Source organism: Dasypus novemcinctus, chromosome 3, assembly GCF_030445035.2.
Source record: "Dasypus novemcinctus isolate mDasNov1 chromosome 3, mDasNov1.1.hap2, whole genome shotgun sequence".
Lineage (NCBI taxonomy): Eukaryota > Metazoa > Chordata > Mammalia > Cingulata > Dasypodidae > Dasypus > Dasypus novemcinctus.
In genome coordinates, this window is record NC_080675.1 from 142,686,202 (window position 1) to 142,707,704 (window position 21,503).

The 21,503-nt window shown below is 35.9% G+C and overlaps 1 protein-coding gene across 1 annotated transcript in view; it reads left to right on the top strand.

The window, feature by feature from the left end:
• The window catches only part of PIAS1 (protein inhibitor of activated STAT 1), a 125,793-nt gene that overhangs the window by 28,636 nt on the left and 75,654 nt on the right, over positions 1 to 21,503 (top strand). Inside the window, exon 2 of the mRNA XM_004451057.5 lies at positions 958 to 1,402. Within this exon, the coding sequence (XP_004451114.1) occupies positions 958 to 1,402 (445 nt within the window). The remainder of the gene's footprint in view (positions 1 to 957; positions 1,403 to 21,503) is intronic.

The window sequence follows — 21,503 nt, forward strand, 5'->3', positions numbered from 1 at the left end:
TCCTATTGGTAAGAAAAGAAAGGGCGACCAAATAAGTTTGGGAATACAGAGTTAAGAAATTTAAATAGATTTCTTTATGGCAGTCTCATGCATATGGATTGAATTCTTTAACTTGTAAAATTTTTACTGTGGTCTTGCAAGGAGATTTAGAGTCAGTGTGTTTCTGGCTCTGTTCTTTTCCAAATAGTTAATGGAAAAACCTAGGGTTTTAGAGTTAGATGTATCTGGGTTTGAATCCTGACTACCTAGTAGCTATGTGGCCTCAAGTAAATTAATTTAACCTTTCTGGAGCCGGTTTCTTCATATATAAAGAAGGAAGGATAACACCTTTTGAAGTTGTAAAGAGTAAGTGAGAATCCCTATAATAATATCAGATCTAGTATCTAGTATATATAATGAGCCAAAAAAGGTACAGTTTAAGTCCTATAAACTCCAGAGTTAGTATAGAATATAATACTTGATAATGTTTTATTTATATCTTGCCCATATTTGGTGTTTGAGTTATGTCATTCATGTGTTTCTTATATACTTGTAATTTCCCCCCAAGAAAAAGAAATGTTCTTGAGAGCACATTATTATCTTTTGCCATGCACATGGCACTCAGAACTCTCCTGGAGACTCAGAAAGTGATCGATAAATACCTGACATTTTCATTGACATAGTGGAATGAGGTGAGATGTGGCTCTACTTGATATATATTTTACCTTCTTTCATAACCTTGGTCGGAAGTCAGTACACTTATGAATATTAATTTTAGTTTTCTTTGGTTACTAAAGGTAAATGACCAAATTTTAAGTTTAAAATAATTAGGATTGACTGTAAATGAGAAAGTGACTTTAAGCACACCATAAGCAGGTGGGTTATATTGTCATATAGTATTGTCATAAAAATATTGTTTACTATTTTAAGTTCTATTGTTAGAATACTAATATTTTACATTTTTGTTTTGTCTCTAAGCAAATGGTAATGAGCCTTAGAGTTTCTGAACTCCAAGTACTGTTGGGCTACGCTGGGAGAAACAAGCACGGACGCAAACACGAACTTCTCACAAAAGCCCTGCATTTGCTAAAGGCTGGCTGCAGTCCTGCTGTACAAATGAAAATTAAAGAACTCTATAGGCGGCGGTTCCCCCAGAAAATCATGACACCCGCGGACTTGTCCATCCCCAACGTACATTCAAGTCCTATGCCAGCGACTTTGTCTCCATCTACCATTCCACAACTCAGTTATGATGGTCACCCTGCATCATCACCGTTACTCCCTGTTTCTCTTCTGGGACCTAAACATGAACTGGAACTTCCACATCTTACATCAGCTCTTCACCCAGTCCACCCGGATATAAAACTTCAGAAATTACCATTTTATGATTTACTGGATGAATTGATAAAACCCACCAGTCTAGGTAAGGTTATTGTATCATGGTCATTTGGTTATTTTGGGGGAGAGGGGATAAATTTTCATTTTAGACTTTTAATTTGACCTAATTTATTTTAGATATAAAGAAATTTACATTTGGTACTAAAATCTAGATATAATGAGGATTTTACAATTTTTAGATGAAATCAAATCTATAAAAGCTATTTTTTAGACATAAGGAAGAAAGATGGACTCAATTTTCCAGTGATGGGTTACTAACACAATAAATATTAAAACATTTTCAAGAATATAAACTTTCTCTTTAGGAATATACATTTAAAAAGTATAATATACTATATTACTTTATTAATATTTTATTACAAACCAATTAAAGCCAAATAAAGTACTACAGGCTTCTGAATTCAGTTCTTAATTTTCAGGGGTTGGTAGCATGAAAAAAAATGACTAGTTTTGTTTATTTCAATGGTTTTAATTTTCATAAAAGGAGATTTGAGCTTTAATGTGTTTTTTTTTTTTGAGTTTCAGCTGGTTTTTCAGGTAGATACTTGTACTTCATGTAGACTAACACATGATCATGGTTTTATAATATGAATGCTTGAAGTTTCATTTACTGTGTTTTCCCATCATTTGATTAGTATCTAGCACAGTAATAGAATTTGATCTATTAATCAACTTGTTTTAATTGCTATAATTTTAACTTTATTTAATGTGGCATATAACTGTGACCCTATTGGGATCTCTTATGCCTTCAATATAGTATATTTAAAATGCCAGACTTCCAAATGGTGACTTGTTATAAATCAGTAGTCAGTAAACTATGGCTGATTGGCCACATACAGTCTGTGGCCTGTTTTTTTGTGATTTGGTGCTGAGAATGGTTTTTGTATTTTTAGGATTGTTAAAACAGCAACAGTGGGGAGCAGATATGGCTCAAGCAGTTGAGCCCCTGCTTCCTACATGGGAGGTCCTGGGTTTGGTTTCTGGTGCCTCCTATAAACAAAAAAACAACAAGCAAACAAACAAAAAAACCAACCCAGGGTTGCCGGTGTGGCTCATGTTTGAGCTCTCGCTTCTCACATACGAGGTCTTGGGTTCAATCCCCGGCCCCCCCCCAAAAAAAAACCCACCCCCCCCCCAGAAAAATATACAGCAAAATAAAAACAATGTTGAAGTGAACATCATCTGGAATTTAAAAGGGAAAAAATGTTGGTTGCTCTTATTTGAATCTTAACTCTCACATTTTCTTCTGAATTAATATATTTTGCTGTGTTCATTTTCACTGTTATAAATATCAAATGCCAGTATGTTCAGAACATGTCTACATGTGTATTTAAATTTGATGAGTAGAAATGCAAGCTGGACCCACATTATACTTATATTGGATAATATTTAGACAATTTTAAACTAAATTTTTTTTATTACAAAAGGTACTTTGCCAGAATATGTGTTCATTTTTTATTGACTACACCAATTGTCTTTTCATTATTTTATACCTTTATAGGTACTGCAATTTAACAAGCACCTTAATTTATATTTTATATCTTATTTCTTTAATATTTCCGGGTTCTTCTATCCTTATGGACTTTTTATTTTATTTTTTTAAAGATTTGTTTTATTTATCTAGTTCTTCCCACCCTCTTGTTGTTTTTCACTTGCTGTGTCTGTTCGTCTTCCTTGTTTCTTTAGGAGGCACCAGAAGCCGAACCTTGGACCTCTCATGTGGGAGGGAGGTGCCTAATTGCTTGAACCACCTCTGTTCTGTGCTTTGTTGTGTCTCTCGTTATGTTTTTTCTTCCCTGCAGCTCTCATTATGTCATCTTGTTGTGTCAGCTTGTTGTCTTCTTTAGGAGGCACTGGGAACCTCTGCTTCCTGCTTTATCCATCTCTTTCATTATGTTTTTTCTTCTTGTGTCACCTGTTGTGTCCGCTTGCTGTGCCTGCCCGTCGCGCCAGCTTGCTGTCTTCTTCTAGGAGGCACTGGGATCTGAACTAGTGACCTTCCATGTGGTAGGCGGAGCCCAGTCACTTGAGCCACATCCACTTCCTCTTATGAACTTGTTAATGTATAATAGTACTGAGTAAGCATATTTGATATTTCCCTAAAAAGTAATTAGAAGCAGATATCTCATAAAAATATGGTTGTTAAAACAGCAAATGATTTTTATTTTTCCTATATATATTTTTTCCTACTGTGATGAGCATTTTTAAAGAATAAGCAGTGTATATATGTATTTTTAAATTAAAGCAGTTTTAGTCACATACCATATAATCCATCCAAAGCGCACAATCACTGTGTCTCAGTATGATCACAGAGTAGTGCATTCATCATGACAATCAATTTTAGAACATTTTCACTGCTCCAAACATAAAAAGCAAAACAAAACAAAAAAGACTCTTACCCATTGTACCCCTATTATTGACCCTTAGCATTGGTATAGTATCTTTGTTGCAATTGATGAAAAAATATTAAAGTATTATAGTTATTAATAACTGTAAGTCCATAATTTGTATTATTTGCATTTCCCCCCATATACCATCATTAATACCTTGTAGTAATGATGTACATTTGTTATAGTTCATGAAGAAACATTCTCATATTTGTACAGGCATCATCCACGGCAGGGTTCACTATGTTATCCAGTCCCAGGTTTCATCCTCTGGCTTTCCTTCAAGTGACATCTACCACCCTAAACTTCCCCTTTCAACCAATTACTGTATAGTAATCTGTTCCCATTACTATGATGACCATTTTTAAAGAATAGGCAGTATATTTTAAATAATTTTTCCACCATCCCTCTTTATCTGAAAATTTATGATGGAAAGTGTATATGTGTAATGATTTTAAAATGATGCCATTTTGGGGAGCAGATATAGCTCAGTGGTTGAGCTCCTGCTTCCCATGTATGAGGCTCCAGGTTCAACCCCTGGTACACCCTAAAAAAATAAAATAAAAATTAAAAAAATAAAAAATAAAAACAGTGCCATAATTTTATCATGATAATATATAAATCTTTGCATTTACAAAATTGACTATCTAAAAGTGACTGGTTGAATTATTCAAATAGTTTCCATGAGATTTTTTAAAATTGGGCTTTCTTTATACATTTAAAATATAATTTGATTTGAATTCCAGTTTTCAAGAATAAATCTGTTATTTGTGGGGTACATATTTGCACAAAATGAACACTAGGAATAGAACTGCTTTTGAAGGTTAAGGTGGTATCTAAGTCGATTTTTAATTTCTCATTGTTATCATGGAATTAAAATAAAAGCAAATACTTTGATTATGCATAAAAGCATCTCACCAGAAAGTAATTTGTGGAATTTATTGACTCAGTAAATATTCTGGGGTAGAGGAATGCTCAGTGAATCTGAAAAATATTTAAGGAGTAATCAGCAGGATTTAGGATAAATGTATTTTGAAGCCCTGTCTTTTTTGTTTTGTTTTATTATAGAAGTTGTGAATTTACAAAACAATCATGCACATGTGTAGAATTCCCATACAGCACCCCTTAAGCAATGCACCACACCATTCTGGGACATTCGTTACAGATTATGAGATAATATCAGATTTTTACTATTAACCATGGGCCATAGCTAGCTCTGTCTATTTTTATAAATTATTTTTAACGTTATAAAAAAGATTATTTCTGTTCAGATATAAGCGGAATGTTTTTGTTTATGGTTCATGTTTCTAACTAAAATTAAAATAATAGTTTTGGTAACTCCCATTTTACTAGATAATTCTTATCCATTCTTAAGATCACTTTTTAATTATTTCTTTAAAACTAAGTAATTTTTTTTTTTTAATTTATTATTTATTTAATTCACCCCCCTCCTCCGGTTGTCTGTTCTCTGTGTCTATTTGCTGTATCTTGTTTCTTTGTCCGCTTCTGTTGTCGTCAGCGGCACGGGAAGTGTGGGCGGTGCCATTCCTGGGCAGGCTGTACTTTCTTTCACGCTGGGCGGCTCTCCTTATGGGGCGCACTCCGTTCGCATGGGACTCCCCTACGCGGGGTACACCCCTGTGTGGTAGGGCACTTCTTGCGTGCATCAGCATTGTGCATGGGCCAGCTCCACACGGTCACGGAGGCCCGGGGTTTGAACTGCAGACCTCCCATGTGGTAGACGGACGCCCTAACCACTGGGCCAAGTCCGTTTCCCCAAAACTAAGTAATTTTAACATCTTTATTCATTTTGGAACCATATACTAAAGAGCATTCCTTCTATTGTCCATTGTTAACAAGGAAAATTGAGATGAAGTAAGGATAGTTGAAAACTAAAATGATTCATTTTACAATTTTGCCTGTCATTGTCAAAATCCTATTCATTCTGTTCCATTCTGTTCCATTAATCTTTCTAAGTTTCCCCCCTTAATCTGTCTATCCTTTCTCCCATTCCGGATCAGTTTTCCTTTTCTTGCACTTTCTCATAACATTTAATTTACCTCTTATTAAGTATTTTTATTGTTTAGTTCCTCAGAAGAGTGTGGACTCTACAGTACTTTTCTGTGTAATTCCATAATGGTGAACTGTGAACCTGTTACATGGTAGTTGTTTAGTAAACATGTATGGGGTCTTCAGTCCATTTTACTTCAATAGATTGAGTCTTTATTTCACTCTATTCAGTTGATTACAACCATTTACCATCCAAACACAAATGAGGCATGCCACATTCTCTCATCGTAACAGTGGCTTTGCAGTAGGGATGATGATAGGTAGAATCTCCTCAGCCCTGCTATGATCTCTGGTTAATTGATGACTTAGAAATTTAATGTACTCTATTTAAATTTTTTCCCTAGTTTCAAAAATATCACATTTAAAGCAGAATTCATAGAAATCGCTTTGACTTTAGAGATAAACTCTTTTAATATTTCTGTTATGTTCTGCTAGTCATCGTATTTGTGTGTGTGTATATGCGTTTATTTCTGCTTTTGTTTTTAAAGAACGGAGAACCTCAAATACAAACTGACTGCAAACCAGCAGGATCTTGGCCCATGTGAATAATGGGTCACAGAAAATTTTAATCTTCATAGTTTGTTGAGCACCATGCGTCAGAGGGTACTTTTTAAATTTGCATCATGCTCCATTGTTGTGTTGATAAGCACTGGAATTTACAGAATTATGAAAGAGTAAAGGAAAAGTTAATTAATTTTGGGTTAAAATATCTTATGTCCATTCTGAGATCAGATTACTTGATATTTCCCCTCAGTCTTTTTTTTTTTTAAAGATTTATTTATTTATTTATTTATCTCCCCTTCCCCCTGCTCCAGTTGTCTGTTCTGTGTCTATTTGCTGTGTCGTCTTCTTTGTCCGCTTCTGTTGTTGTCAGTGGCACGGGAATCTGTATTTGTTTTTTTATTGCCTCAGCTTGCTGTGTCTGCTTTGCGCCATTCTTAGGCAGGCTGCACTTTCTTTTGTGCTGGGCAGCTCTCCTTAACGGGGCCCACTCCTTGCGCATGGGGCTCCCCTACGCGGGGGATACCTCTGCGTGGCAGGGCACTCCTTGCGCGCATCAGCACTGCGCATGGTCCAGCTCCACATGGGTCAAGGAGGCGCAGGATTTGAACTGTGGACCTCCCATGTGGTAGACTGATGCCCTAACCACTGGGCCAAGTCTGCTTCCCTCCCCTCAGTCTTTTAATATCTTTTATTTAGAGTAATATCTGTATTATTCTAAAATAATTATAATACTATTATTTAAATTTGCCTCAGAATATAATGGCAAAAACACAAAATATTTTCAGTGACTAAAAGAGTAACAACTCTTTAGTATGCAATATTTGGTTAATTCAGACTTGTATAAACAAATTCATTAGTACTCAATTTTATAATTGTTACTAAGCTAATTATTTTTATCTTCCTTGATTCAGGTAGATTTTCAAAGAGAAGATAAATTTTTTTATGAGTACTTTTTGGTTTTTTAAAAACTTTTTCACAGGCTACTATGTAGAGAACAGACAGCTATACATTCATTTGGAGTAGTCATGTAAAAATCTGGTGACTCCTTTCAAGATTTGATGTAAATTAAATTTAAGCCAAATTATTTCTTCTCCAAGGATATCTTCCTTTTCAGGATTTTAAAGGTCTTAGGCAATATCTAAGTAAGTTCACATCATGTGTCTATGAATTAGAGATTTCTCACTGATTGGTGTGAGGCCTAATTGTTTTTTCTAATGTTCTAATTAATTGTTCTAGTTGATTTATTGAAAGATACAGTATCCCCTTGTCAATGCAGTTAGAATCAGTAGTTAATTGATAAAAGTGATGAATGCCAAGATTTATACATATCTAAAACACTTTATGTAAAATATATTAAAGTATATTCACCTACCAGACTTTGATATAAATCAAGGCCTTTTCTTTGAGACTGCTGATTTCCAGGTTTGTAATTTTTAGTTGTTTTGTCATTAAAGTTACGGAAACAACAGGTTTGAGAACAAACACCTCTAATTCTTGGTAAGCATATCAAGGTGGAAGCAGAAGTGCTCAGAAGTTCTGGAGAGTTGTCTGCTGGCCACAAGCTTTCTGCTTCCTTGAGCATTAGTCAGTATGTTTTATTGAGGGAGTGGAGCGCTTCAGTTAATCCAGTTAGGTCCAGATCAGTTAAGAGGGCTTCCATTGAATTTCTTTGCACCATTCTTACTTAATTTCTAATACAATGTAATTAGAAGTTTATTTGTTCTCTTGTTGGTGAATTATGGTTTAATTTTTAAAAAACTTATTTTGTTTGTTTACCCCCTTCCCTCATTTGCACTTCTGTCTGCTCTCTGTATCTGTTCCCTATGTGCTCTCTGTGTCTGCTCATCCTCTTTTTAGGAGGCACCACGAACCGAATCCAGGACCTCCATATTGGAGGGAGGTGCCCAGTCGCTTGAGTCACTTCCACTCCCTGCTTGTTGTGTATCTCATTGTGTTTCAGCATGCCGCACCAGCCCATTGCATCAGCTCGTTGTCTTGCTCGTCTTTAGGAGGCACCAGGAACCAAACCTGGGATCTCCCATATGGTAGGTGGGTGCCGAACTGCTTGAGCCACATCCTCTTCCCATGGTTTAATTTTTAAAAGAGATCTACTTGTATCTGCCTTTTACCTCTTTGGGAAGATTGTAATGAGGGGACAGATTGGAAGAAGTAGGGAATTAAGCAAATGTTTTTTATCTTACAGTTTTATATCTATCATCTTTTTCTTTCTTTTTTTTTTTTTTTAGCTCATTCAGTTTAATCCTTTCCTCATCAAGGATAGTGACAGTAAATGACAGGAATAAAATGAGGCAGTTTGGGGTGGGAGGGTACATTTTCTCTTAAATCTCTGATTTTTCACCAAAAAAAAAAAAAGTTATCAAAATGTTGGAAGTTAGTCTGTGAGGTAATCTCTTGGTCCTCCTAAATTTGAAAAGTGTCTAAATATTGTTTGGAAAGTGTATGGATGTTACTGACTGAAGAACCTGACATGCTGAGAAACATTTTAACTGATCACATGGCTGTCATCAAGTTTTGTGGTTTTTTTAAAAAGATTTATTTATTTATTTCTCTCCCCTTTTCCCCCACCCCGGTTGTCTGTTCTCTGTGTCTGTTAGCTGCGTTTTCTTTGTCTGCTTCTGTTGTCAGCAGCACGGGAATCTGTGTTTCTTTTTGTTGCATCATCTTGCTGGGTCATCTCTCCGTGTGTGTGGCACCTTTCCTGGGCAGGCTGCACTTTCCTTCGCGCTGGGCGGCTCTCCTTACGGGGCACACTCCCTGCACATGGAGCTCCCCTATACGGGGGACACCCCTGCGTGGCAGGGCACTCCTTGCGTGCCATCAGCACTGCGCATGGGCCAGCTCCCTGCGGGTCAAGGAGGCCCGGGGTTTGAACCCCGGACCTCCCACATGGTAGGCAGACGCCCTATCCTTTGGACCAAGTCCACTTCCCCGGGACCTCCTTTTTAAAGCAGAACATTTCTACATAGAAATTTACAACTGTTTTCAGTTTGGGAAGATATAAGAATAGTTTATAGAATGGTTTGAATTTACACACACAGGGTCTTTGCCTTACGAAAAAAAGCAGCAGATACTTACTTCAGTACTCCTAAATAGTTAAAAATGATTCATCCTGTTTTGTGCAGTGGGGGTAAGGTTTCTGCTACATCTTAATAACATTGGTTGCCAGTGTTTTCTGCCAAGGGTTCCTCTGGCATTGGATTATGTTTCACAGTTTCCTTCTCTCATTTTTTATAATTGAGTTTCCTTCCCCCACATGCCTAATAACCAGTGCCTGGATATCAGGTGATGTAAATTCAAGGACACAGGCTCTGATAACTATTGGTAAAGGCATTCAAAGGTTTTGTGATTAACTTTATTCTGCTTTTAGAAAATTTTCCTTCTAACAAATACAAGCTGTGCTCTTTTATACTTGAATTTTGGGAAATCAAAAGCACTAATTTTTCTGTAGCTGAATTTCTTCACAGAAACTTTGCTTCCTAATTTGGCAACACTGGTTCTTGACCTTCAAAACAAAATCTAAGATTTACCTTAAATCTTACATTCCTTTGTAGATAATATTTTTTTCTTTTTATCTGGTAAATTTAATTTAAGTTGTGTGTGTGCGTCTGTACATTTGCTCAGTAAGTTCAAGGCATCCATTGTGTTTTTATTTAATAAAAGAGTATCAGTGTAATCTAATGTAATCTTGGGAACTAAGGATGATAGCCCATTTTTGCTTGGAAAGAAATCATCTTGACAAACCAAAATCAATAAAGAACCCTTCTATTTAATTGTAAATACTAAATTAAATCTTTTAAATTGTTAGATTAATGAGCCAACCATTTAGGGTTAGAAGAAGTAAGAACAGTTTAACAACAAAAAATACAGGGAAGCAGATGTGACTGAAACAGTTTGGTGCCTGCCTACCACGTGGGAGGTCCAGGTTTGGTTCCCAGTTTCTCCTAAAGAAGAGCAAGACAGCAAGCTGATGTAGCAAGATGACTCAACCAGGAGACACAACAAGGAAACCCAGTGAGAGCCACAACAGGCAGGGAGCAGATGTGGCTCAAGTGATTGGGCACCTCCCTCCCACACGGGATGTTTCAGATTCAGTTCCTGGTGCCTCCTAAAAAGAAAATGAGCAGACACAGAGAACACACAGAGTATACAGTGAGTGCAAACAACAAGGGGAGGGGAGAAATAAATAAATAAATGAAATCTTAAAAAAAAATCCAATATGCACAATTTTGCTGGAATGGAATTTAAAGATCAAACCATATATAGTGTTTGAAATGCAACATTTCAGAATTTGCCAGTGGGTTAAGCACCATTTTGGCCCAGCCTTCCCAGCACAAAACTGGGGTGCCATAATAGTTGCAGGGCAGCCAGCTGTAGGACTTGATCATCTTGTGCATTTGTGGTAATCAGGATTGTGTAACAGGGGAGAAGCTTAATTTGGCAATCTCCCTTCTCTCTCTCCCTTCTTTCACTCCCTCATTCCCCCTTCCCTCCCTTTTTTCCTTCCTTTCTTTAAGAAATTTTATTGGTAGATGTCTGGGTGACTGGGAGATAGTTTAAGCTATTCCTTTTTGTGACCCAAGCTAGCTTTTAGCAGAGATTAGTCATCCTAATTTCCTAATTTTTTGATTCTGTGGTCACAATTTTATCAATAATTTAAAAATTTCCTATTAACTGATAAAAAGAGAACATCTTGTTTTAGTTTCCATATGATTGCTTTTGCTGAAGTTATACGTTTTTATGATTATTAACCAATATTTTGTGAATGGTTTGTTTATAATTTTTTGCTCATTTTCCTATTTTTTTTCTTATTGGTTCTTTGTATGTAATGCTTATTAACCTGCCCTCAAATATTAATAACAAATATTATATTTGCAAATATTTTATCTTGGTCTGTCACTTATGTAATTTATTTTGGCTTTCATTACATAGAAGTTGAAAACTTGAGTTGTCAAATGTATCAGTTGTTTTCATGGTATTTTGACTTTTAAAAAGAGCTTTGTAGAGATATAATTCACATATTATATAAAGTTCAGCCCCTTAAGGTGTGAAATTCAGTGTTTTTTAGTATATTCAGAGAGTTGGGCATTCGTCTCCACTATCTAATTTCAAAAATTTTCATCATCCCAAAAAGAAACCCATTACCCACTTCACTCCCTGTTCTTCTCTCCCTCTCAGTTCCTGAAAACCAGTAATCTACTTTCTGTCTCTCTGGAATTGGCTATTCCATACATTTCCTATGAAAGGAAACATAAAATATGTACCCATTTATAACTGGCTCCCTTCACTTAGCATAACATTTTCTGTATTCATCCATGTTATAGCATGTATCAGTGCTTCATTCTGTTGTATGCATATACCGCAATTTATTTATGCATCATTTGATGGACATTTGTATGCAGACACAGGTTTTCTATATTCTTGGTTATATACCAAGAGTGGAATTGCTGGGTCATATGGTAATACTGTTTAACTGTTGAGGGACTGCCAGGCTGCTTCAAAAGCAGTACAACATTTTACATTCCTGCCAGTAATGTATTGAGCGTTCCCATTTCTCCACATCCTCACCAACCCTTTTTATTTTCCATTTTATAATTATAGCCATTCTGGTCAGTGTGAAGTAGTTTTGACTTGCATTGTGATTTGCATCTCCTTAATGACTAATAATGAGTATATTTTCATACATTTATTGGCCTTTGTATGTCTTCTTTTAGGTATGTATTTATTTATTAATTGGGTTGGGCGTTTTTTTATTGGTCCCCCCGCCTCCCCTGTGCATGTTTCCCTCATCTGTCTGCTTGTCTTTAGGAGGAGGTATTAGGAACAGAACTATGGGTGCCCAATTGCTTGAGCCTAGTTTGTTTGCTGTTAAATGCTTTTTCTGCCTCTATTGAGATGATTATGTGGTGTTGGTCCTTTATTCTATTAACATAATTTATTATATTGATTTTATATGTTAAGTCAGTGGTTTCTGGAATTTTTCTGACTTAAGGTAACCTACCCTAGTACCTTTAAGATGAGTAAAAAGAAAGATTTACTTCCAATGGTTTTGGATGTTTTTGGGTTTTTTTTTTGAGGTGCCAACAGCTCGGGAGTGAACCTGGGATCTTGTATGTGGGAAGCCAGCACTCAACCACTGAGCCACACTGGCTTCCCTGAGTTGTTTTTCCTTCAGGAGGAACCAGGAACTGAACCTGAGACCTCCAATGTGGGAGGGGGGTGCTCTACCACTTGAGCCATATCTGCTCCCTGGGTTTTTATGTTCAATTCTTTAACTCATCTGGATTTTATATTTATGTACATGAGTTTTTCTAAAACTTTTAAAATTTTCTGGACCTAATTCTGTGCCACTGATCTATTTGTACATTTCTCTAGGGTCAGTGTGGTTTGTTAGTAATATATTTCCAGAAGTTTGTCCATTTCATCAATGTCCAGTTTTTTGGCATACAGTTGTTCATAGTATCCTTTTATGGTCTCTTTTATTCCTTTTGGGTCAGTCATAATGTCATACTTACCCTTCCTGATTTTATTTGTGTCTTCTCTCTTTTTTTCTTTGTTAGGCTAGCTAAGGGTTTATTGATTTTGTTGATCTTCTCAAAGAACCAACCTTTAGTTCTCCTGATTTTTTCTTTTTTTTCCCCCACCATTTCATTTAAATCTGCTCTAATCATTCTTTCTTTCTTTCTGTTTGCTTTGGGATTGGTTTGCTCTTCTTTTTCTAATTCCTCCAGGTGTGCAGTTAGGTCCTTGATTTTAGCTCTTCTTTTTAAAATACCAATATTGAGGGCTATAAATTTCCCTCTTAGGCCTGCCTTTTCTGTATTCCGTAAGTTTGGGTATGTTGTGTTCTTGTTTTCATTTGTCTTAAGCTATTTACTGATTGATTTCTCTTATAATTTCTTCTTTAACCCATTGTTTATTTAAGAGTATTGTTTTCTTGGAACTTATGCTCCCCAGTGTGACAAAGTGGACTTATTTGTGGTTTCCCTATACATGGCTCTTCTGCCTCTTCTATTTGAACCTCTAGTTAGTACTAGAGTTGTAGGTATAGTCCAAACGGCTTATTAAATCTTTGGTCAGTCCTTGTGCCTGTTGAGTCCTTAATCTCAGCAGTTGCATCACCTGTTCTCCAGTTCATTGGACTCACCTGGGACAACTAACAAGGTGATGATGATGGACAATGCCTATCCCAAGGAACAGAGACAGTCTGCAACTGCAAGCAAGAGAGTTCTATCCATCTGCCCCATGGGATCTAAGCTCCCTTTCAATTAGAAGCAGAGTGGGCATCACCATCCCCAAATCCTCAAGATTGGGGAATGAACAATGGACTGAAATAGACTTATTATTATTCTGCTGTAGACATTATTATCCTAGCAATGGAAGAAATGTTATCATTGATGTGGAGGCAGTGGCCACTGGAGGTTCTGAGGGGGAGGAAGAGGGAAAAATAGATGTAATATGGGTGCGTTTCCAGGACATTGGAATTGTTCTGCATGACAATCCAATGGCAGATATAGGGCATTATATATTTTGTCATAACTCACAAAATTGCACAGGACAGAGTCTAAACTATAATGTAAACTTTCCACGGTTAGTGCCAATAACAATTTAAAGAATTACTATATACCAGTGACAGTCATTGCAAAGATCAATTAGAGACATGCTGAGTTATCAGTATTTGTAAATCAATTTTAACAAATGTACCACACTAATGAAGGAAGTTATTAATGTGGGAAAGTGTGGAAGGGGAAGGGAGTGTGGCATATGGGAATCCCCTTTATTTTTTATGTAACATTTTATGCAATCTAAAGTTTCTTTAAAATAAATAAAGTTTTTGAAAAAGAAAAAGTATATTTAATCTCCATGTACTTCTGAATTTTCCCTTTTTCTGCCTGTTACCAATTTCAAACTTAATTCTATCAGAGAAAGCGCTTTGTGTAATTTCAGTGTTTTAAAATTTATTGAGATCTGACTTATGTCCCAGCAGGTCTATCCTGGAGAAAGATCCATGAGCACTTGAGAAAATGTATATCCTGCTGTTTTGTGGTGAAATGCTCTATAAATGTCTTTTAGGTCTAGTTTATTTATTGTATTATTCAAGTTATCGTGTAATAAGTTTCCTTATTTATTCTTTGTCCAGATGTTCTATCTAATGCTGTGAGTGGAGTGAGAAGTCTCCAACTATTGTTGTAAGACATTTATTTCTCCCCTCAATTTTGCTAGTGTAATAGTTTTGCATTTAAAATATATTTTATCTAATATTATTATCACTGCACCCACTTTTAAAAAAATTACTATTAGCATGAACTATCTTTTTCTAGCCTTTCACTTTCAGCCTGATTATGTCCTTGTGTCTAAGGTGTTACTACTATAAAGGTGTTACTTTGTCCATTTTATCCTTTGGCTTTCTGTTGTCATATCTTACTGTTGTCTGTGTTTTAACCCTTTCAAGTTCTTTTCCTTATGTTCTTCTTTTGTACACTCTTCTCCAGGGCTCTAGCCCATATCTTTTCCTGTCAGGCTACAACATACCCTTTAATATCTTTTGTCAGTTCAGTCTCTTGGTAACATACTCTCTTAGTTTTTGTTTGTAAAGACTTTAAACTTGCCTTCATTTCTGAAGGTTAGTTTTGCTGGATAAAGAATTCTTGGCTGGCAGCTTTTCCTTTTTCAGTATCTTAAATATATCTTACCACTACCTTCTCACCTCCATAGTTTCTACAGAGAGATCAGCATTTAGCCTTATTCAGGCTCCCTTGTAAGTAACACATTGCTTTTCTCTTGATGCTTTAGAAATCCTTTCCTTATCTTTGGACTTTGACAATCTGAATAGTAGATGTCTCAGAGTAGATCTATTAGGATTTCTTTTATTTGGAGTATGTTGTCCTTTCTGAATATTGATACTCATGTCTTTCATAAAGTTTAGAAAATTTTCAGTCAGTATTTCCTCAGATATTCCTTCTACCTCATTTCTGTTCTTTTTTTCTTCTGGGGCACCTATGATATGTATTTTTGTGCGTTTCATGTTGTCATTTAGCTCCCACTGACCCTGCCCAATTTTCTCTGTCTCTTCTCCTGTTTTTTCAATTTCAAGTGTCCTGTCTTCAAATTCACTTATTTGTTCCTCTAACATTTCAAATCTGCTGTTATATGTCTTTAATGTATTTAAACAAATTTAAAAAATTTTTATTTTAGTTTTTGCTTGTTGTTTTTCAGGAGGCACCAGGAACCAAACCCAGGACCCTCCCATGTGGGAGGTGGGAGCTTAGCCACTTGAGCCACATCCACTCCCCCTCTAATGTTTGTTTTTTTTTTTAAAGATCTATTTTATTTTTCCTGTTACCTCTTTGTGTCTCTTTGTTGTGTCATCTCATTGTATCAGCTCACTGCGCCAGCCCATCGCATCAGCTCCCTGTCTTGCTTGTCTTCTTTAGGAGGCACAGGGGACAGACAGGTAGGCACAGGGGACAGACGGTACTCAACTGCTTGAGCCACTTCTCCCTCTAGTGTGTTTTTAATCTTATTCATTATTTCTTTAATTCCCATAAACTATTCCTTTTTTTTTTTTTTTTGGCAGATTTTATATCGTTCCTTATGCTCACACAGTGTCACCTTAATTCCCTTTATCTCTTTAGTCATAATTTCCTTCATCTCCTTAAAATTAAGGAAGTTTGTTTAAGCATCATTTATTTGTCTTAAATCATGAGTCTTATCTAAATTCTTGGCTTGTAACTCTGGGTAATATCTTCCTGTTTCTTAGAATGGGTTATTATCTTTTGTTAATACCTAGGTAGCTGCTCATGTTGATGATTGTGCTCTGTTGATTAGTTTCTCTTGCCTAGTTGCTTTATTTCACAGCTCTTCTTTGATTTTTAGTTTAATTTTTTCTAAAACATTAATATTGTCCTTTGTAAGTAATCAGAACTGGCAGGGAGCCGCTTAATGGGGTCCCACTAGGTCTACTGTGTCTGGGAAAGAATTAGGGGAGAGATCATTTTGTCTTCTATGACTTTTCCAACTGGCCAGCAAATGGTGTTCTTGGCAGAGCCTTTCAGAGAGATTAATCCTTTAATTTCTACTACCTCTTCTGTAGGGTGTTGTGGTAGTTATATTCGCTGAAGAGAAACCATCGTCAGCCCTCTGCTGTACCCTCTCTGTTCCCAGGGAGGAATCTGTCCTTTACCCTCTCTGTTGGCCACACAGCTGTAGGTTTTACTAAGGCTGTTTGCTTCTGATGTGGGGGATGGGCCATGTTTCCAGCTGCAGAGTTATCAGTATCAACTCATAGTTTTCTCTTTGGCCTCTCTGTGTCCCCAGTCCCTCCTGGACAATGTGGCACTTTCCTGGCCTGCAGTAGTTCCCAAAGTGGCTTCTTCAGACTACTTCTATGCCATCTCCCCTATTTTGCAAGAGAGCTGTGTAATTTGTAGTATTTCTCTACTTATATGGCATTATTTAATTTTGTAATTTTTAAAAAAATTTTCGAGTAGATAATACATTTACTCGGTGTAAAAAGCAGATGCTACAAAAGAGTTGATAATGAAAAGGAAGTCCCTTGCCCACCCTTACCTCAACCACAGGTGTTGCTTTCAGTTCCTTTTATGTCTTTCCGGAGATAGTTCTCTGCCTCTACAAATATATTTGTCTTGTTCTTTTTTATCGGTTACTTAATATATGGTTAGTTGATTGGACCGTGCTTTATTAAATGTTCTCCTATGGATTGAATGACGTTAGGTAGTTTCTTGCTTATATAAACAGTGCTGCAGAGAATAGTCTATGTGTTTATGTGTACATACATATATTTATATTTGTGTGATGATTGTGTGCATCACCATGCCCCTGTCTAAATATATCCAATAATCTTATAGGCTCAATTTCTAGAAGTAGAATATGTATTTTAAATTTTGGTAGATCTTACCAAATTGCCCTCCATAGAAGGATTGTGCACATTTATGATCCCACTGGCCATTTAAGAGAGCGCTTTTTTTTAAACTTATACCCCATAAAATATCGTATGCTATAAAAGTTTTCGATCATTGCAAAAAAAAGGTGAAAATTTAAAATTCATTGTAGTTTTAACTTGCCTTACTTTTAGAAGTGAGTTGTAGGTTTTTTAAAAATATATTTGAAATGGTCATATTTCTTTTTCTTTGAACTTTTCATATTATTTGCTCTTTTTAGATAGAGTTGTTGGGCTTATTCCTCTTGATTTGTAGAATTCTGTAATTTAACCCTTTGTGTGTGTTATTTTGACTTTATGATTGGGTATGCACATTTGCCATTTGTTCCTTTTTGTTAAGTTGTATTTCATGATATGAATGTATCACCATTTAACTATTTACCTGTTGAAATGCATTGTGGTCTTTTCCAGCCTCTTACCTACCATAAATAATGTTGCTGTGAGCATTCATGTGCAGGTTTTTATTTTTGTGTGAACATAAGTTTCCCTTCCTATGGGATGCACCCCAGAATTGCAACTGTCTGCTCATATGTATATATTACATTCTCACCACCAAGTATGATTCAGTTTCTCCGCATTTTAGACTAGCATTTGTTGATTATTTTTTATTTTAGCCATTCTGATAGGAATGTAGCACATTCTAATTATAGTTTTAATTTGCATTTCCCTAATATCCAAGATGTTGAACATCTTATTACTTATTTAATATGCTTATTTGCCTTGTGAATATCCTCTTCAGTGAAATGTCTCTTCATTTAACGGTGTCTTTCACAGAACAAAAGCTTTAATTTTGATAAAGTCCAATTTATCAACTATTTTTTCCTTTTCTAGATTGTGCTTTTGATGTCATATCTAATAACTCTTTGCCTAAGCGTTAGGTATAGCAGATTTTTTCCCTATGTTTTCTCTAAAAGTTTTAGAGTTTTATATTCTATAGTTAAATTTATTTATTTATTTATTTTTAAAAAAAGATTTATTTATTTATTTTTAATCCCCCTCCCTCCCAGTTGTCTGTTTTCTGTGTCTATTTGCTGCGGCTTGTTTCTTTGTCCGCTTCTGTTGTCGTCAGCGGCACAGGAAGTGTGGGCGGTGCCATTCCTGGGCAGGCTGCACTTCCTTTCGTGCTGGGCGGCTCTCCTTATGGGCGCACTCCTTGCGCGTGGGGCTCCCCTACGCGGGGGACACCCCTGCGTGGCAGGGCACTCCTTGCGCACATCAGCACTGCGCATGGGCCAGCTCCACACGAGTCAAGGAGGCCTGGAGTTTGAACCGCGGACCTCACATGTGGTAGACGGACGCCCTAACCACTCACTGGGCCAAGTCTGTTTCCCTATAGTTAAATTTATGATTGATTTATTGTTACTTTTTCTATAAGGTGCAAGGTTTGAGGGTTTTGTTTTGTTTTGTTTTGTTTTGTTTTTTAGCACTGTTAGTTGGAAAAGTTATCCATTCTCCGTTGCTTTTGCACTTTTGTTTAAAGTCAGTTGTCTGTACTTATGGGTCTATTTCTGGGTTCTTTGTTCTGTTTTATTGATCTTTGTGTCTTTCTGTCTACCAAACCTGGTCTTGATTACTGAAGCTATATAATAATGCTTAAGTGGGTAGAGTGATTTCTTCTACTTTACTCTTTCGCTTAAAAATTCTTTCAGCTATTCTAGTTCCTTCACCTTTCCATATATATTTTAGAATTATCTTGTCTATTTCTGCAAAAGAGATCTTGGTGGGATTTTGAGAGGAATTGTTGCATTAAATCTGCATACCAGTTTAAGGAGAATTAACATTTTTTCTGTGTTGAGTCTTCCAATATATGAATGTCATATATTTAGATTTTCTTTAATTTTGTTCATCAGCATTTTGTAGTTTTCACTATGTAAGTCCTACAAATAGTTTGTTACATTTATGCCTTTTTTTAGTACTATAAATATTATTTTTAAAATTTTGTATTTCTATTTTTTTTTTTGTAGTATATAGATGTACAATTGTTTTTTTTTTAAGGAGGTACTGAGGATTGAACCCAGGACCTTGTACTTGGGAAGCAGGTGCTTAACCACTGGGAAACATCCACTCCCCTGACTTTTTAAATGTAGATTTTGTATCCTGTCACCCTTCTGAAGGTGACAGGATAAAAAAAAACTTCCTAGTTCTAGGAACTTACTTTTTATACATAAATCAACACATCACCCGCAAATAGAGGCTGCTGTATTTTTCCTTTATGATCTGTATGCCTTTCATTTTATTTTGCCTTATTGCACTGGCTGATTCCAATTATATGTTGAATAATGGTGATTAGAGTGAACAGCTTTGCCTTGTTTTCAATCTTATGGGGAAGGCATCAAGATAAGTAATGTTTTTTTTCCTGTTTCTGGCTCTTTTCCTTGAAATTTACTTTGTTTAATATTCTTTTTTTTTAAGCTTTCTTTTTAGCATTTGCATAATATAAATTGTATCTGTTTCATTTTGCTTTAGGTTTCTCTTTTTCTTTTTAAAATAGCTTTATTGAGTTTTTTTTTTAATTGAGTTAAAATCCACATAAAATTCACCCTTTTAAAGGGCACACAATTCAGTGATTTTTAGTATATTTACAGAGTAGTGTAAATATCGCCATTATCTAATATTTTGGAATTTTTCATCACCCCAAAAAGTGACCCCTGTACCCATTATCAGTCACTAGCTATGCTTTCCCCACTGGAACCACTAATCTACATTACGTCTCTGGATTTGCCTAGTTTAGACATTTCATATAAATGGAATCATGCAAAATACGGCTTTTAAAATTGATTTCTTTAACATTGCATAATGTTTTTAAGGTTTATCCATGTTGTAACATGTATTAACACTTCATTTCTTTTTATGGCTGAATAATATTCTGTTACCACATTTTGTTTATCCTTACATCAGTTGATGAACATTTGAGTTGTTTCTACCTTTTGATTATTATGAATAATGCTCCTATGAACATTCATGTACAAGTCTTTGTGTGGTTTTATGTTTTCAGTTCTTTTTGTTATATACCTAGGAGTGGAGTTTCTGGGTCATATGGTAACTCTGTTTTTAACGTTTTAAGTGTCTGCCAGACTGTTTTCCAAAACGGCTGTACCATTTTACATTCCCACAGTATGTATGAGAGTTCTCATTTCTCTACGTCCTTGCCAAAACTTAGCATTATCTTTCCTTTTTTATTATAACTATCCTAGTAGGTATGAAGTGGTATCTCATTGTGGCAGGTATCTCATAAATAGCATGTAGCTGACTTTTTAAAAACCTCAGTTTAAAAAATTAAACTTATTTTTATCCTATCGCTAAATTTGATCCTTGTTCTGGCGTCCTATTTTGTTTCAGTTTGTCATTTATTCTTTCCTGACCCCTCTGAGATGAGTTATGCTGTCTTTGTTCCTCTTTCATTTTCTAGTAGTTTGGGAGTTCTATCTTTTATTTTTTTTAAAGATTTATTTCATTTATTTATCTCCCCCTCTTGCTGTTTGTGCTCTCTGTGCCTGTTGGTTGTGTGCTTGTCTTCTTTTTAGAAGGTACCGGGAACTGAACCCAGGACCTCCCATGTGGGAGGGAGGTACCCAGTCATTTGAGCCACCTCTACTCCTTGCTTCTTGTGTTTCCTAATTGTGTCTCTTTGTTGTGTCATATTGTTGCATCATCTCCCTGTGCCATCCCGTTGCATCAGTTTGCTGTCTTGGTCGTTGTCTTTAGTGGGCACCAGGAACCGAACTGGCAGGCACCCAACTGCTTGAGCTATTTAATATATTTACTTCCCTTCTATGTCTGTTTTATAAGTAGTTAGTATTTAAATTTTTCCAAACACATTTGAAAGTAAATTTTCCTACCAATATCAGGAAAATTTCAGTATAATCAGTGTGTCCTGCCTCTCTCTTTCTCTTTATTTACTCATCTGTTTTATCAGAAATACATTGATGGCCATTTCCTCAAAAGTTCATATTACCAGTTAAAGTTTTCATGATAGTCTTTGAAAGAAGCATTTTCTCTGACTGCATGGTGAGAGTCAAAATCTTAATAGCTTCAATAGTGACAGTTATAAAAGAATTGTTATCTAAGGGAGAAATATCCATCTTTAGTACTTAATTGCATGTTATTTTGAGAGAACTCTAGAACTCATGGTTACTTTTTGGTGAAGTAAATCAGGTCATGTTTGTATTTTTTTTTTTTAATGTTTG